The 16844-nt window shown below is 41.9% G+C and overlaps 1 protein-coding gene across 8 annotated transcripts in view; it reads left to right on the top strand.

Annotated features, from left to right (window-relative positions):
- The first annotated feature begins 1557 nt into the window (after positions 1-1557).
- The window catches only part of DDHD1 (DDHD domain containing 1), an 86032-nt gene continuing 70745 nt past the window's right edge, over positions 1558-16844 (top strand). For 4 of the 8 annotated variants that reach the window (XM_084877598.1, XM_084877599.1, XM_084877601.1 and 1 more), the window contains exon 1: positions 1559-2663. In XM_084877598.1, coding sequence (XP_084733724.1) covers positions 1754-2663 — 910 coding nt within the window. In that variant the 5' untranslated portion in view covers positions 1559-1753. Of the gene's footprint in view, positions 2664-16844 lie in introns of all 8 variants that reach the window. The other 4 variants (XM_084877596.1, XM_084877602.1, XM_084877600.1 and 1 more) reach the window with 2 other exon arrangements.

Here is a 16844-nt window from a genome sequence, read left to right on the forward strand (position 1 = left end):
AGAGATGCCTGACATATTGGTGACCTTCAAAACACTAGAATGAATGCTTTCATCACTAGTAAGTAGATCAAAGCTCACACCCGATTTTATATTCTGCACATTGTCAACAGAAAGACTGGAGAAGAAATTGATAAGCAAACTCTCATAAAGGAGTATAAATGGAAACAAGAGCTCTGATCTTAACTGCTTTGAGTCAAGGCCATCATGTCCAGTTGAGCAGGTTGTTCATTGCATAAGATTATCCAGCCATGGGCACAAATTGAAACAGAAATCCAGTCCATATACATGGCTCCCTATCTGCCCACAGAAAGCAATGCCTTTTTTTTTCTTCAAACTCCTACAAAGACACTGTACAAGCTTGAGATTGCTCTGCTTAAATAACTAAATCTCTGACATGTTAGATGCCAGCAATAAAAACGGTCCTACTAATCTAGTTCTACCACAAAGGGAGAGAGGAAAAAACAGTGAATATTGTCTGATGTTGAGTTGAGAATACTGAGGTTGGAGATTTTCTCAACATAAGGCAATATAGGGTTATACAACTTTGGTTTTTTTATATATATAAAAGTGGAGCCTCCGCATTTTAACTGAACCCAGAAAATGAGATAAAGAATCAGACATACATAAAGAACAGGAAGAAACCTTGCAAGTCACAGAATTCCATTGCCAAAAGAGACTTTAAAGAACACCTATTCCAATAATGAATTTCTGTCATAGATGAAGAATCAAAGAGATCAAGGAGATAAGTGCCTTGCCTGAGGCTAGTTAGCAAAAGTCAGTCTAGAACCTTAGTTGGTTTCTGGCTTCAATCCAACCATCTTTCTATCACAACTGGCTGGACTTGCCAGCAATATAACAAACAGTGTGTACCCACTGTGTGGGAGAAGTGGAGACATATTGACTTTGTCTCCACGAGAGCCTTACACTAAGGTTGAGAAAACAGGAAATATAAGTATTGGAAGATAAGCAATAAGAGGAGGTGGCCCAATGAAGGGAGGTTTAGAATGGGGTTTCTGAGTGGGTGTGATGACGCCAAGGATAGGAATTAGTAGGCATGAGGAGTGGGGCGGGGTGCCCTATTGTGGGCTGACAATTCTGGAAGGACCAGAACCAGGTGACTGAGGTCCAGCTGGGGCCGCAGGCGGGTCTAAAGGTCACAAAACCAAAGTCAGAAAAAAATGGAACTACTAGGGCTCTCTCGATCTGTATCCTAATTGGACCTTGGGTCTGCGGTCCCCGGTTGCCATGGCGGGACTGGTGGGGGAGCCCCTCCACATCTGGGCTAACTCCCAGAAGGGAGGGGGAGGCCGAGGCAGCTGTGCAGGGAGTAAAGCCAGGAAACAAGCGGAAAAGAACTGAGGGATCGGAGGAGCGCCTCGAACTCCCCCCTTTTCCCCGCCCAGGGCGGCTGGGTGCCCCGAGTTGACGCCCAACCAGCTGCCGGAGGAGCCGGAGGCGCGGCTCGCCCGCGGCGCGGACCCGAGCAGGGGGCTTCCGGGGCGGCGCGCGCGGGGGGCGGGAGGGGCGGGGCCAGGTCCAAGCCCCGCCCACGCCGGGCTGCGTGACAATGGGGCGCACGGCGGCACGCGGGTCTCGGGAGGGGCGGAGCCACCGCCGCGGCCGCCGCCGCAGCCCCGGTCGGGATTTGAAAGATTAAAAAGTCGCGTTGGAGAGGGCGGCGGCGGCGGCGGCGGCGGCGAACGTGTGGCGGAAGCGCCGCGCGGCGGGGCGGCGGCGGCGGCGTCCCCTCAGCATGAATTACCCGGGCCTCGGGTCCCCGCTCGGCCCCGAGCATAACGGCCGGGACAGCAGCGGCGCCGCCGCCTGGCAGCTGGGCTCGGAGGCGGACCCGGCGTTCCGCGGCGGCGGCGTCCGCTGCTTCGAGCACCTGCCCGGCGGGGACCCGGACGACGGCGAGGTGCCCCTGGCGCTGCTGCACGGGGAGCCCGGGCTGCACCTGGCGCCCGGCGCGGAGGAGCTCAATCACCACCTGGCGCTGGACCCCTGCCTCAGCGACGAGAACTATGACTTCAGTTCGGCCGAGTCCGGCTCCTCGCTGCGCTACTACAGCGAGTGCGAGAGCGGCGGCGGCGGCGGCGGCAGCTCCCTGTCCCTGCAGCCGCCGCCGCCGCTGCCGCTGCAGCCGCAGCCTCCGCCGCCGCCGCCGCCGCTGGTGGTGCCGGCGAACTCGGGGGTTTCCGGGGCCGGGGGCGGGGGTCTCGGCGAGAGGAAGCGCACCCGGCCCGGCGGCGCGGCCGCCCGGCACCGCTACGAGGTGGTGACGGAGCTGGGCCCGGAGGAGGTGCGCTGGTTCTACAAGGAGGACAAGAAGACCTGGAAGCCGTTCATCGGCTACGACTCGCTCCGCATCGAGCTCGCCTTCCGGACCCTGCTGCAGGCCACGGGGGGCCTAGCGCAGGCCGCGAGCCCGGACCGGGGCCGTGCGTGCGGCCCGGCCTCCCCCGCGGCGCCGGCCGCCGGCTTCGGGACGGAGGACGACGACGAGGACGAGGACGAGGACCGCGCCTGCGGCTTCCTCCGCCGCGCCTCGAGGCACGAGCCCGAGATGGAGCCGCTGGTGACGGTGGAGCGCGTGTGCGTGCGGGGCGGCCTCTACGAGGTGGACCTGGCCCAGGCCGAGTGCCACCCGGTGTACTGGAACCGTGAGTAGCCGGCCGGGGCCGGGGCCGGGGCCGGGGTCGGGTCTCTGCGGGGGGATCGCCCCGCACCCGAGGGGGCTCGGGGCTTGGCCTCCGCGGAGGAGGGGGAGGGAGAGGAGGAGGAGGCGTGAGGCCTGGTGCTCGGCGGGAGCAGGCTGGAGACGGCGCCGGCAGGTGAAGGGTAAAGGAGCAGGTGGCGGTCTCCGAGTCGCCCGGGGTCAGGCGGAGAGGATCCTGCCTGCGGGGGCAGCGTCTCCCGGGTGAGCCGATGCCGCCGCCGCCGCCGCTGCTGCCATCCCCCGGAGACATCCAGGAACCGATGCCCAGCCCCAAAAGGTTGAATTTCGAGATTCTAACCTGAGCTTTTGTTTCCCCCTGGGGATCGGATTCGGTCTCCTGTACCCGGAGCTGCCTGTGATTTAAACAGCAGCCTGTTCTCTGACGGTAGGGGTGTCGGAGGGGATCTGCTCCGGGGGATCCACGGTTCAGCTGTGGAATCGTGGAAGGAGAATGAATCCCCGGCGGAGAGGGAGGGAGACACAGCGCGCGTTCCTTCCTTCCGGGTGCGTTTGGGAGCGATGGGAAGCGCCGCGTGGAGCCGTTCCGGCCAGGGCATCCGCTCACTCTGTGGAATACTTGTGTGTTTGTTTGTCTCTTAGGCCTTTGTTTGCATATTTTGTATCTCGACTTTGGAAAATGACAAGGCCTGTGCCTTGGTTTCCTTGGTCTGTAAAATACGGATAACTACCTCATAGTGTTGCGGGGATTAAATGAGAGAATACACCCCAAGAACTTAAAACTGCTTGGCTCATATCTGTGATATATGTTAGCAGTGGGTCCTTATTCACTAGATAACGGCACAATTAGGCATATAATTATATTAAGGAGGAGCACTATTAGAAAAACCTGCTACTGCCTGTAGCAGAACAGGTAGTATTCTATAGTAAAAGGAGCTATTGGCCACCAATAATTTGTAATGTACAGTTTTAATTTTTAGAGCCCAGTGCCATAACTCACATGTCTCTAGCCTTAGGTCCTCCATACATATTATAACATTCTTCTTTATCTCTAATAATAAAAGTGTGATGTGCTAATTAGACCTGACATTTTGGACCAAGTCAGGGCTAGCCCGGGCTAGCCCAAGCCCGGGGTGCTGGAGAGAAGCTGGTGCCGGCAGCTGGGGGAAGGAAGGCCTACTCTTGCACGATTTTCATGCATGGGGCCTCTAGTATTAATGATATGTATTGATGACTTAGCTTTCTATGATTAGTATCTATGAGCAGAGTCCATCACCTTTATCTTGAACTGTTGTAGTGCAGTAAATATTAAGTAGATATTGAATTGCATAATATTAAAACATTCATATGGTAAGTGAGTCACTATGATAGCAATTACAATGTATATAAAATCCCCAAATAAAATAAGCATAGTAAGAGATTTAATTTCTTACTACAATTTAAGATGACATTGAAGGCATTTACCATTTTCCCAAGGCCAGATTCATAATGGATGTGTCACATCACTCACTTTATTTTTATTCCTTTTGACTATAAGCTTATTAAGGACAGGGTATGCTGTATTCACTCATTCATTCAGCTCTTTCATTCTCCTAGTATTGGTATGTGCATAACCCAGTATGCTTGGAAAGGTATTCGGAAAGGTGGGGGGAAGGACAATCCTCACCTTTCAGGAGTTTCCTCAAATGACCTAAACATCACTATAGGCATTTTTCCTTTGAATGTAGAAGTACAAGGACTTAGTGGAGCCAGAAAGTTGAATAACATTTTAGAGATCCTTAGAGAAGGGACTGGTAACCAAGAATTGAATCTTCCCTTCGGTCAACTGAACTATATTCACCTAGAATACTCTGTTCTGTTGGCATATGATAAAACTCTCAATGTTTGCATAGTGCTTTACTGTTTACAAAGCGATTTTTCACATTCATTTTTATAATGATATCAAATTAATGTTAACATTCTATATATGCAGAAGTAGGCTCATTGAAATTAATGAATTTGCCCAAGGTCATGCAGCTAAAAAATGTTAAAGCATAGTCTCGTGCATTCAGTATTCAGAGGGCATCTGACCCACCCAGGGGTGAAGGTGCAGGGAAGGCTCCCCAGATAAGTTAAGTCTGAGCCCTAAATGATTAATTTAATCAGGCAAAACAAATGGAGAGATAGAGGGAAAGTAATTCCAGCTAGGTGGGGTTACATATGCAAAGACACAGAAGCATGAAATTGCATGGCATTTTGAGGAAATTAGGGCTGCACAGGGTAGGTTTAAGATTTGACCACCACAGAGACGGGTGTTAGGTCCGGGACAGGGAGGGTTTGTGAAAGAAGCACTTGCCTGTGAATGGCACATTTGGGAAAGCAGCCAGAAAAAGAACCCAGTGCTAAGAAGTTTGAACTTTATTCTACGAGTAAAGGGGAATCAAACAGTTAAAGGTTCTCTGTTGGATGATTAGTGACAACACAAAGGTTGAATTGGAGAGTTGGAGAATATCTTAGAATGCTAATATTATAAGTCAAGTGAGAAACAGTGAGGGCCTATAAAAGTTAACCGAAAGGAAACATTCTTCTTTAACAGCAACACCTATTTTAGCATTTTCTAAATAATTTTATGTAAGATTCAATCCCATGGGTGTCCCAGGCCTCCATATAAGCTATAGTGAAAATATCAATACAATAGTGCTTTTGGTCCATAATTTACCACCTTTCACAGAATCCCATGTAACTTTGGTCTAATTGGCTCTTCAGGTCTCTGTGTATTATGTTTTCACATCTTCTCCGGAAGTTCATTCCCCATATGGTTTATTCAGCCTTTCTCGAAATGGAAGGACTCTTATGATATTTAGCAGCTTTTGACCTTTATTCCATTTAATTTTTTTTTTAAACCTTCTAGAAAATTTCTGAATAGTGGTAATTAAAGTTTTGTTTTTTAAATATGTTTTATTGATTTTTTTAGAGAGAGGAAGAGAAAGGGATAGAGAGTTAGAAACATCGATGAGAGAGAATCATCGATTAGCTGCCTCTTGCACAACCCCCACTGAGGATGTGCCCACAACCAAGGTACATGCCCTAGACTGGAATCGAACCTGGGACCCTTCAGCCCGCAGGCCTACGTTCTATCAACTGAGCCAAACCGGCTTTGGCAGTAAAGTTTAAAAAGTCCAACAACTTCCTGCAGAGTGGTGGAAGCATTCCAGTCAGTGGTCATCTAGACTTTTGTGACCTAATTTAAGTCCACTGCATCTGGGTGTCAAGGCCAACAAGTTATCTATGTCTAGTGTAAAAGAAAGGTGTTCATTTAAATTTATATTTACTTTTCCTTTTGAACTCTTACTAGCAGATAAAATTTGAGCCACTTTGGTGGTACATGAATCAAAATGAGTACAGAATTAATCTTCTATAGATAGGAAGCAAATATATGAAAAGGGTATTAATTATGGGAAATTAGTTTGTTTCATTGACTGTTCAGATATTTTTCTGACTGCTTGTGGACATTTTAGATAAAAACTGTTCACTGCTGAGTAATCCCTAAGTGAATTCCCTTGCTCCCTGTGTTCTTCCTAAGCTGCTTTGTAACTACCTCATAGGCTGGTTTTGATTATTATGTATAATGTGTTTAGAACAGTAGTTGGCCCAAAGTACTAAGTGTTAACTTTTTGTGGATCTTAGAAAACCATACCTTACTTATAGAAACACATGAAAATTAAAAAGGCTGACTAGTACATAACTGTACCTCATCACAGGCAAAAGAATGTAAAAAATATTAGCAAGAACATAGCCAAAGCATTTAGTAGTAGCCATGGGACGGCATGTGGAACATTATAGGGATATTTGATGAGTTTAGGATAGTATCATAGCAATTTTGATAGTAATAAGTGCAGCATGCACTAGGGAGTTTGTAATATACATTCATTGACTAAGTTTGTAAAGTTATATAATTGACAAATATTTATATGAAGGTGTAGTTTCTAGAAGCAGTCATTAACTATAAGTTTCAGATATTTTAAAAGTTAAGTAGTCTTCATAATACAGGGTGGGGCAAAAGTAGGTTACAATTGTGAGTACATGAAACAGAATTTATTCTTGTATTATTATTTCTTAATTATTGTGTTATTTTCCAGATGAATAATTGTAAACCTACCTTTGCCCCACCCTTTATATTGAAGAGCAAATAAAATTCTCAATAAAATGAGGTAGAAAAGTTTTTTGAGAATTTTTTTTTTTTTCCTGTGAGTACCCAAATTATATGATGTTTATTAGTTTGGCCTAACTGTAACCATCCTTTTTCATTCAAGGATTAATAACCTTAATAAATATTTTTCAATCCTCACCTGAGGGTATGTTTTTATTGATTTGAGAGGGAAAGAGAGAAACATCTATTGGTTGCCTCCCATATGCACCCTGACCAGGGATGGAACTCCCAACCTGGGTATGCGCTCTGGCTGAGAATCAAATCTGCCACCTCTTGGTGCATAGGACAATGCTCCAACTGGCCAGAGCTAATTAATAATTTTTTTATGAGGCACAAGGCATCATGGGAAAGTAATGGAATCCAAGCTGGTGGAAGGCACTCTTTCTTGATCAGTTTTTGCCTCCAATAAAGCAGAATTATAGGGAATAGAGACCAGGGATTGACATGCCTGACTGAAAAAGTATTAAGAGACTTTAATCTCTTTTTTTTTCCCCCCCCCCCACTATATTATTTCCTCCTAGCCCAAGCTGGAAAGCAGCTTTGGGTGGCACTAGAATCCTGGCTGCTCAGCTTTGTGGAACTGGCGAAGTCTTCTGAGCACCCCATTCCAGATTAAGCCTGCTTTAGACAGCATTTTTCATTGACCTACTGAAATAACACAAGGATATGAATTACTAGTGAATGACATATATGGAGCACAGGACTTGTCACTATCTGACCAAGGCATTCAGGACGTTTCTTTCACTTTGCAAATGTACATTAGTTTAAAAACTCATCTAATGTCAGTCATTGGTCCACCTTGTTTGTATATGGCCCAAGTGTAATATTGCATGTCATGCAAGTGCTTTATATGAATACTAGAGGCCCGATGCATGGGATTCGTGCACCAGTGGGGTCCCTTAGCCCGACCTGTGCCCTCTTGCAATCTGGGACCCCTTGGGAATGTCGGACTGCCGGTTTCAGTCTGATCCTTGCAGACCAGGCTGAGGGACCCCATTGGTGCATGAATGCTTACACTGGGCCTTTAGTATGCATATAAGATCGTTGGTTAATCTCTTCTCACCCTTCCCCCTACCCCCTTCCCTCTGAGATTCATCATTCTGTTCCATGTTTCCATGCCTGTGTGTTTAACCTCTGCCCCCTGGTGGTCAGGGTGCGTGATAGCTATAGGTCGAATGGTCACTTAGCATATTTTATATAGAGATTCAAAGTATTTAGTATGGTTTTCCTTCCTCCATCTGTTGCACCCTCTTTTCCTTCCTCCTTTACTATGTTGTCATAAAAGAGACGTTTTGTTACCGCTTCTTCCAAATTTTATTTCCTGGAACTTTAATCTCCACATCATGATCTGTCATTTCTACTTTGCTAAGATCTTTGATGTCTGGAACCCTGGGGCTGATCCTTTCCTGTAGAGCGCAAGAAAAAGCTAGTCACAGAATCCTCTGAGAATTACGGACATTGGATGAAGAGAGTGGGGGTATAGAAAAGAGCTAGGGAAATGGGGATGTTTTCACATGAAGCCTACAATGAAAATTACTGGCAGAAGAAATGGAGAGGCAGGCAATTCTAGAATCACTAATTGTGGGGTAATCTGATTTAAGACCTGTGCATGTTTTCTTTTATCAAGAAAAACTTCAACACTGATGGAAGTGTAGATACAGTCTCTTCTCTTGTGCCACAATACATTCCTGAAAGCTCAGTTAAAAGTAGAACAAGGAAATAAATTTTATAGCCACTGTGTATAACCTATAATTCTACTTTAAAAAGTCTGCCTTAGAAAAGGGAAAGTGTGCCAGCAAAAGATGTTGAGTCACTGACAAACTAATGGATTAATGGATGAGAAGCATAATACAGATACTTTCTGATACCCCTGGCTAAGGGGATAAGTTAAATTCAAGGTTGTGAAAAGTAGGAATCATCTGTCAGAAAACTAAAGAAAAACAGTAGAAATATTGATATGGTCATATAAAAATAATTGTTTTATATATTTCTTTCTAATTTTATCAAATTTCTACACAAGAATAAATTATACACTTGTTAATATTCGATATAGTTAATATTCAATATAGTTAATAAGCTATATCTACATGATTTTTATAATCATTGCACTTGTATGTTCAAATAAAATCTATTGAATGATGGCTATGGGGGCCAGGCCAGCCTTTAAAAATTGCATTATTATTGGTACTTCTGTACCTTGAGATTTCACATATTTGGAAATCTTAGAGAAATATAAATTCCATCTGAATGGATGGCTTTTTCAAGTAATTGAAAATTAATTTTTTATTTGTAGAGTGTGATTTTCTCTATGAATGAAAATATATCTATTACTAATACTCCTTGGGCTGCCTCTCAGTGAGCCATCATCATTCTGAACATTGATGCAGGATAGCCCTTGGGACATATGATACAGGACAAAGAATGGATGAACTGTGTTTAGAACACAGTGATTTAGAACACATAAGACTTCTAAATCATAGCCATGAAATATGCTGCTCAGGAACTGTAGTTAGAATTACTTCTGAGCCTCAATATAAACATAGTGGAAAGCAGTCCCACCTTGTATTTTACTGCTTATTACAAATGATCAACTTCTAGTTAGTATTTTATTGACTAAATCTGTTACTTTTTTCTCATTCTATAGAGTTTCTTCTAGGTGGGCTCAGGGTATCGCACGGCTACCAAATTCACCCACGTAGGCCTCAGTAAAACTTGAATTTAACATCTGGAATATATTTTAACATTAAGTAACCACAAGTTTGTCTGTTTGGAAAAAGAAAATCTCTGCTGTGAATCAAAGATAGTCATTGGAAAGAGTCTACAAAGAGATTGTTGAGGACCACTGAAGAAAGCACAGGATGGATACTCCTGCACTTTTCATGGCACTCACTCTTCCATGCTGGTTATCTATTGCTGAAATGAAACCTTCCTATATAGTCAGCACTAAATGAGACAGGTCTACCTATCTATAAGGTTTATGAAAGACACATACCTTTGCTTGACTTTTTTTTTTTTCCTTTTTCTTTTTTAAAAAATGTATTTTTATTGATTTTACAGAGGGAAAGGAAGAGAGATAGAAATATGGGTGTGAGAGAGAAATATTGATTGGCTGCCTCCTGCACATCCCCACTAGGAATCGAGCTCACAACCTGGTGTGTGAACTGTGACCTCCTGGTTCATGGGCCAGTGCTCAACCACTGGGCAACACCGGCCAGGCTGCTTGACATTTTAATTGTATAACCAACCACTATTAACTATTCTCATTTAAAATTACCACCACCACCCATGGTTCTGCTCTTTTGTTTTTCATTAGAAAAAACTAGGATCCTGTATTTTAGAATATCTTTTTTTATATAGTTGCAGTTTGTTTTTAACCTGTTTACTATTTAGCCTGATAGGTAAACTACATTATTACACCTTTTTTGTTGTTGTTGGAGAAGGGTGTAACTCACATATAATGAATGTCCCTACTCCTGGAATACTGGATTGTTTGGAATTCTGATTGCCCAACAGGATTCTGTCTTCTAGAGCCAGATGTAGAACCCATCAAAATGTATGAGAGGTAACATAAAGGATGAACCTTGTATACATTTGTTTTCAAGTAAATTCTTACCCTACTTTAGCTCATCAATTTCAACTCTGCCATCTCCATTTCAATTTTTATTCTTCTAGAGAGGCAACATTGTGTAATGTTTATGAATGTAAATGAAGGCAGACTTTCTGGGCCCAAATTCCAGCCCTTCCATGTACTATCTGCTAACTGGGCAATTTAAATTCTTGGTGCCACAGTTCCTTCTTTTGTTTTTTTTAAAAAATATATGTTTTATTGATTTTGTACAGAGAGGAAGGGAGAGAGATAGAAAGTTAGGAACATCGATGAGAGAGAGTCATCGATCAGCTGCTTCTTGCACACCCCCTACTGGGGATATGCCCGAAACCAAGGTACATGCCCTTGACCGGAATCGAACCCAGGACCCTTCAGTCCCCAAGCCAAGGCTCTATCCATTGAGCCAAACCGGTTTTGACACACAGTTCCTTCTTTTGTAAAATATGGATAATAGTATCTACCTCTTAAGATTGTTGTAATGCATTAGTTAAAATATCTAAAGATCTTGAAACATCCCATGATAAATAGTAAGCTCTATATAACAGCTATTATTACTTCTCCATTTGCCTGCCTCTTCTATCTGTTCAAATTTATAACCCACTTTACATTCTTGGCTTTCAAGTCTCGTATTTTGATTTGTCTCTTTACTGACTTAGCATTTTCTTGGCCTTGTCTCTAGGTAATTGACTGTCAATTAGGCATAGTCCTAGAACCCCTCTAATTGTTGCCTGCTCTTGGGAGAACTGACTGATTTGCCTAGTCTTTCAGGTCCCAGAAAGAGCTGTGCTGTCTTGATTCTTCCTGGCTTGTACACCAGTGCACCAGTGATTCTCTTACAAATCTGCCTGTGAGAAAAGAGAAAAATTTCCCCATAAAAAGCATTCTAAATTCTTGACCATCTACTTTTTTGGTGTGTAAATCCTGTCACTAGATATGGGGAGGTACTGACATAATCCCAAAAGCTCATTTAGAGCATCTATCTAATCAGCTACCAGGACTTTTGATAGAAAAGAGAACTTTACAGCTTTCTAAAAGACTACTCAGTTTTCAGTGGAGGCAGAGCCAGTAGTGTTCTTTGCTTTCTGCCATGTTGGCAAGACAGAAATGGCCCATAATCCCCCTTACAGTAGAGATCTCAACATGAGGACTTAGAGGAATTTCTCTTAATTGACCTGCAGTTGAACCACACTAGAGTAGGAATGACAGTTGGGTTCTGGCACCTGGTGCAACATCAAGCTTCTTAAATCAATCTACCCTTAGTCTAGGGACCTGAAACAGCAAGTGATTCCTTATCCAGAATTGGCAATAAAAGCTACATAAGCTCAGAAAACAGATCTTTATTGCCAAATCCCTTAGTTTGAATCCTTCTTACTCTGGGTAAATTATCATCTCTTTGGTGGCCCAGTTTCTCCTTTGTAAATGGGGATCATAATTCCTGTTTCATGGGGTTATTATGAATATTGAAATACACATATGTAGAGCACTTAGTATGGTACCTGGTTCAATAAGTGCTAGCTATTTTACTTAAGCAAGGCTGGTATAGTGGCTCTTAACCTAGAAGCCTAGCTTCTAGAAATTTATTTGTAAAAAAGAAGAGTGAGAATCTATGGCTCTATCTACATCACTTCACCCTAAATTTGAGATATGTATACACATAACACATATATATATATATATATATATATATATATATATATATATATATATATATTCACATACATATTTTCCCCTACCTGTCTTTCTGCTTTCTTTCTCCTTTTTTTTTTTTTGCTTGCGCAAATCTTAGAACTGCTTAATCTCACCCCCTGAGAGTTCTGGGAATCACAAAGTTTCACAATTCAAGGACTTTGATTACTCTTGTAGATGCTGAGGTTGAACAAAACGAAGACCTTTCCAGGTGAGATGAGGACAGTGGAACACTCTTCAGCCTCTGAATTATCTCTCCTGGGTTCCCTTGCCTATGGAATGGCATCCTATCTACCAGTAGTTTGCAGACTTCATTGAGCCTAACAGTCAAGTGCAATATTGTTAAAAATGTAGATTCTCAGATCATCTCAGGATATTACATTCAAGAGATCCGAACCTAGAGCCTGAAAATCTTCCTCTTTAATAGGTATCCCAAGTAATTCTGATTGCACAGGTTTATAGACCTTACATTAATAACATTGTCATTAATTCTGCCAGTCTAAGTGTCTCAAAGCTGCTTCACAACTCTGTTCTTTTACCTACCTATTTCTGCTGTCCTTCCAGTTTAAAACTTCTATATTCTTACTGATTTTCTGTAAAATAACTCTAGTGGTTATTGAGAAGAATGAAGTCCCCCAACTATAATTGTGGATTTATTTACTTACTCTTTTAGTTCTATTAGATTTTATTTTGTGTATTTTTAAATTCTGTTATTAGGTGCATACACATTTAGGATTGTTATATCCTTTCGATGAAACAAGCCTTTATCATTTTAAAATGTCCCCATTGTCTTTGGTTTGTTTCTTAAGTAAAGTCTATTGCTGCTTTAATGGGTTATAGGATAGAAGCAATTGTTAAACTTGTACCTCAAAACCCTCTGCTGCTGCCTCTTTTTGTTGGCATAATACCTGTGGTGTACCAAACCAATTGCTGCATTTAACTTCTCATGTTTCCAATTGTCCACCTTTCTTTTTTCTCTTATTTCTTACAGCTCTGTAAAGATCTAAAAAACAGACTCTTTAAAGATCCTTTCACATCAAAGGACCCATCTTTTACTGATATCACCAGGAAGTAAATCCGCATTAACCAGCCAATCACAGTGTGTCTATAGTGAGCTCCTCTGCACATCTTAGCTTATATTTAGTTTTTGATTTTCTGAGCATGCTTCTCCTGTTGTTGAAGTGTGAGATTTTCATTTTGGAAGAAATATTAGGGGGAAAGGAAGTTTAGTTAAGCCAAATGGGTGAGAATTCTAAAAGGCTGGTTTTCATATATCCAGATTTAACCTTTGCATATGGTTTTAAAAACTTTAAAAGATATTATGTAAGTTAGAATAATACTATAATTTGGTATAGGATCTTATAGTTTACAGAGTGCTTTCACATACATTATTTTACTAATTCCTAGTATAACCCTGAAGTGACATAGAATATCCTCATGTTACAGATGATAAACTGAGTCTCAGAGAGGTTAAGGGATAGAACTGGAATTAGAGTCTATGCCTTCTGAGTTCTTAGCCAGTTTCCTTTCTCCTATATCCATGTATGAACTCACAATTTATACCACCTGAGCAGATGTGAAGGTTATATGCCAACAATACTTAATATCCTGGATTATTTTGTAACCTTTGTAAGAACTGCTTGCTTTTACTGCTTAATCCATCTAGTTGAGGATTTTCTAAATATATCGCTCAAATAAGGTTCTTATAATTTTAGTCTTAGGAATAAATATTTTCCTCAACTTCTTTTTGCATGTGTTCAAGTTTTTGTTTTTATGTTTGCTGGCAGTCTGAATTTATTTTTTAAAATAAATCCTGTCTCCAGCTATAAACAACTGAACTACATGTTTATTTTTTATTATTGACTAGAGTAGGGGTGTCGAACTCAATCAGAGAAGGGGCCAAAATCTAAAATCCAGCCTAAATCGCGGGCCGAATGGTTTACTGAACAGTCATAAACTGACAATGTCATAAACTGACAGCGGAGTGCAGTGATGACAGCGCGGTGCGGGCCACATTGCAAGGCCTGGCGGGCTGGATTTGGCCCGCGGGCCTTGTGTTTGACACATGTGGACTAGAGGCCCAATGCAAGGGCCTTCTTCCTTCTCCCGGCTGCCAGCACCCACTTCTCTCCGTCACCTGTGTCCCGGGCTTCCTTTGCAGCCCCGGCTTTGTCTGGAAGGTCGTCTGGTCTAATTAGCACATTACACTTTTATTCTTACAGATTTTTAGAGAGGGTTGGGGGCGGGGGAGACATTGGATTTGTTGTTCCTCTTATTTTGCCTTCATCAATTGCTGCTTACTAGTATATGTGACTTGACTAGAGATCAAAGTCTTGGCGTATTGGAATGATGCTCTAACTAACTGAGCTACCCAGCCAGCCAGGGCACTGACATTCTGAATTTTAACTACGTAAATCTTTTTCTCCTTTTACTACTCGGTTCTTCTCTTTTACAAAAGATGTTTGTTTTTCTATAACTTTATTCCATAAATATTCATCTATACCAGCGTTTTTCAACCGCTGTTCTGCGGCACCCTTGCCTGGTGTGCCGTAGGTGCAGACAAGACAAGAATTTTATAATTTTTCACTATTTTGTTTACTTAATATTTCATAATAAAGTAATTATAAAATACTTTCTTTGTGTTTATTTGATTCCTATTCAAGAGAATTACTTTATATATAGTCAATATAGGCACAGAGTTAAATTTTTTAACATTTTCTAATGGTGGTATGCCTCGTGATTTTTTTCATGAAACAAGTGTGCCTTTGCCCAAAAAAGGTTGAAAAACACTGATCTATACTAAGAAAGAAGGGAGTGAACTAACTACCTTGAGTTTACAAAAAGCTTTCCAGAGAAATGTATGCTTAATTTGGGTGTTATTGGCAGAGAGAATGGTATGTTTAAAAGCTTAGAGTCATAAAAGAGGACTATTGCATTCAACGGACTACAGAGATTCTGTTTGGCAAGAGCATTGGCAATATGGTAGAGAAGGAGGAACTGGATAGGTAGAGTCTAGATAAGAACAGGCCTTAAATTTTCATACTGAAAATTTAATTTTATCCTATGAGAATGAAAATATGAAATGAGGAAATTACTTGGTCAGATTATAAATTGAGATTTTTTTGGCAATAGTGTGGAACTTAATTAGGAAGTTGGAAAAGTGGTATCATCAGGGAGACTAGTTAAGGAGTTTTTGAAGGATTGCAAGTGAGAAACAGTGAAGGTCAAGGGCAGTGCTCTGAATGGTTACTGGAGTGGTGGAGGGAGATGTTAAAGAAGTAGAATATGTACATTATCAGTGCCGTGTGAGTAAGTGGAAGAGTAATCCAGATTATTTCTATAATGTTTTTAACTTAGGTTCTGGAGATTTCCTATCCACGTTCACCATAGGGAGGGTGAGGAAAGCTAAAAAATAGTTTATTCTGACATATTGCATTTAAGGTCTCTATTACATATCCAGCTACAGAAGCATCTAGTGGTTGTTTTCATATATGGGTCTGGAGCTCAGAAAGAAACAGTGCTAAAATTAAAGATGCAAACATCCTCATAATTTTAGCCACTGGGCTCTAAAATGGTGTATGCACTCTGTTGAAGGCATCACAATGAAAATGTTTGAATTTATATTTACTTTTTGTTTCATTCTTTCAAATTTTTATTTCTGTGTGTTTTATACTGTATAAAACATTTTAGTACAGTTATCCACATGCATAATTTATATGTATATATGTGAGAATGTACTCAAAATATTTTTGAAGATTACTAATTTAAGCTGAATAGTCACTTCTGAGCATTTGCTTTATAATAATAACCTGGAGAATTTCATTTCTGAGCCCTATCTTCAGAGACTGATTTATTGTATATAGCAATGAATTTTAAAAATCCATTTTTTAATTTCATTCAAGTGATTCTGATAAGCTTGAGAACCACAGATTAAAGCTGGAAAATATGGAGAATATAGAATGAGAAGGTAGAAGAAGATAAGATAGACAGGTTTGAATGGCAAACTGCTGATTCTAAAAGTTCCAACTATGTTAATTCATTTTTTACTTTAATAATCTGATAGGATGTCCATAGTCAGTATTGCATTGAATATTTCCAGTAAGCTAAAATTAACATTAAAAATTCAAAAATCTGTGTAAAGATTATATACTCCTTTTTTGACACAGATTTCTCTCCCTTATATGCAGCATTTTTTTACTAGCTAGGTACCTAGAGAGAACTTTTTTCCTAAGCATGTAAAATTCTGCACTGCCTAGAACCACCAAAATATTAAACTCTCAGGGGTAAGGACCAAAAAGCCTCTGATTTAAACCCATTTTCCATTTTGAAATGTAGAAATTGCTAACAACATGTAAAATCTGCCTTCTGTGAATTACAATTTGAGAAAAGGATGAAAATGTAATGTGGATGTCTGCAAGGATCTATATATGTTAAAGCCTAAGCGACCATTACAGCCGAACGACTGGAATGACAGGTCGACCAGTCGCTATGACATGCACTGACCAACAGGGGGCAGATGCTCAGTGCAGGAGCTGCCCCCTTGTGGTCAGTTCGCTCCCACAGCCAACTTCCCATGGTCCTTCCCCACAACTGGTCCCTTTCACCGGCCAGTACCTACCCCTGGCCAGCCAACCTCCCTCAGACCCTCCCTGTGTTGCTCCCCTGGCCGGCAGGCTCCAATCGGC

This window comes from Pipistrellus hanaki (assembly GCF_964339955.1).
Source record: "Pipistrellus hanaki genome assembly, chromosome: 1".
Lineage (NCBI taxonomy): Eukaryota > Metazoa > Chordata > Mammalia > Chiroptera > Vespertilionidae > Pipistrellus > Pipistrellus hanaki.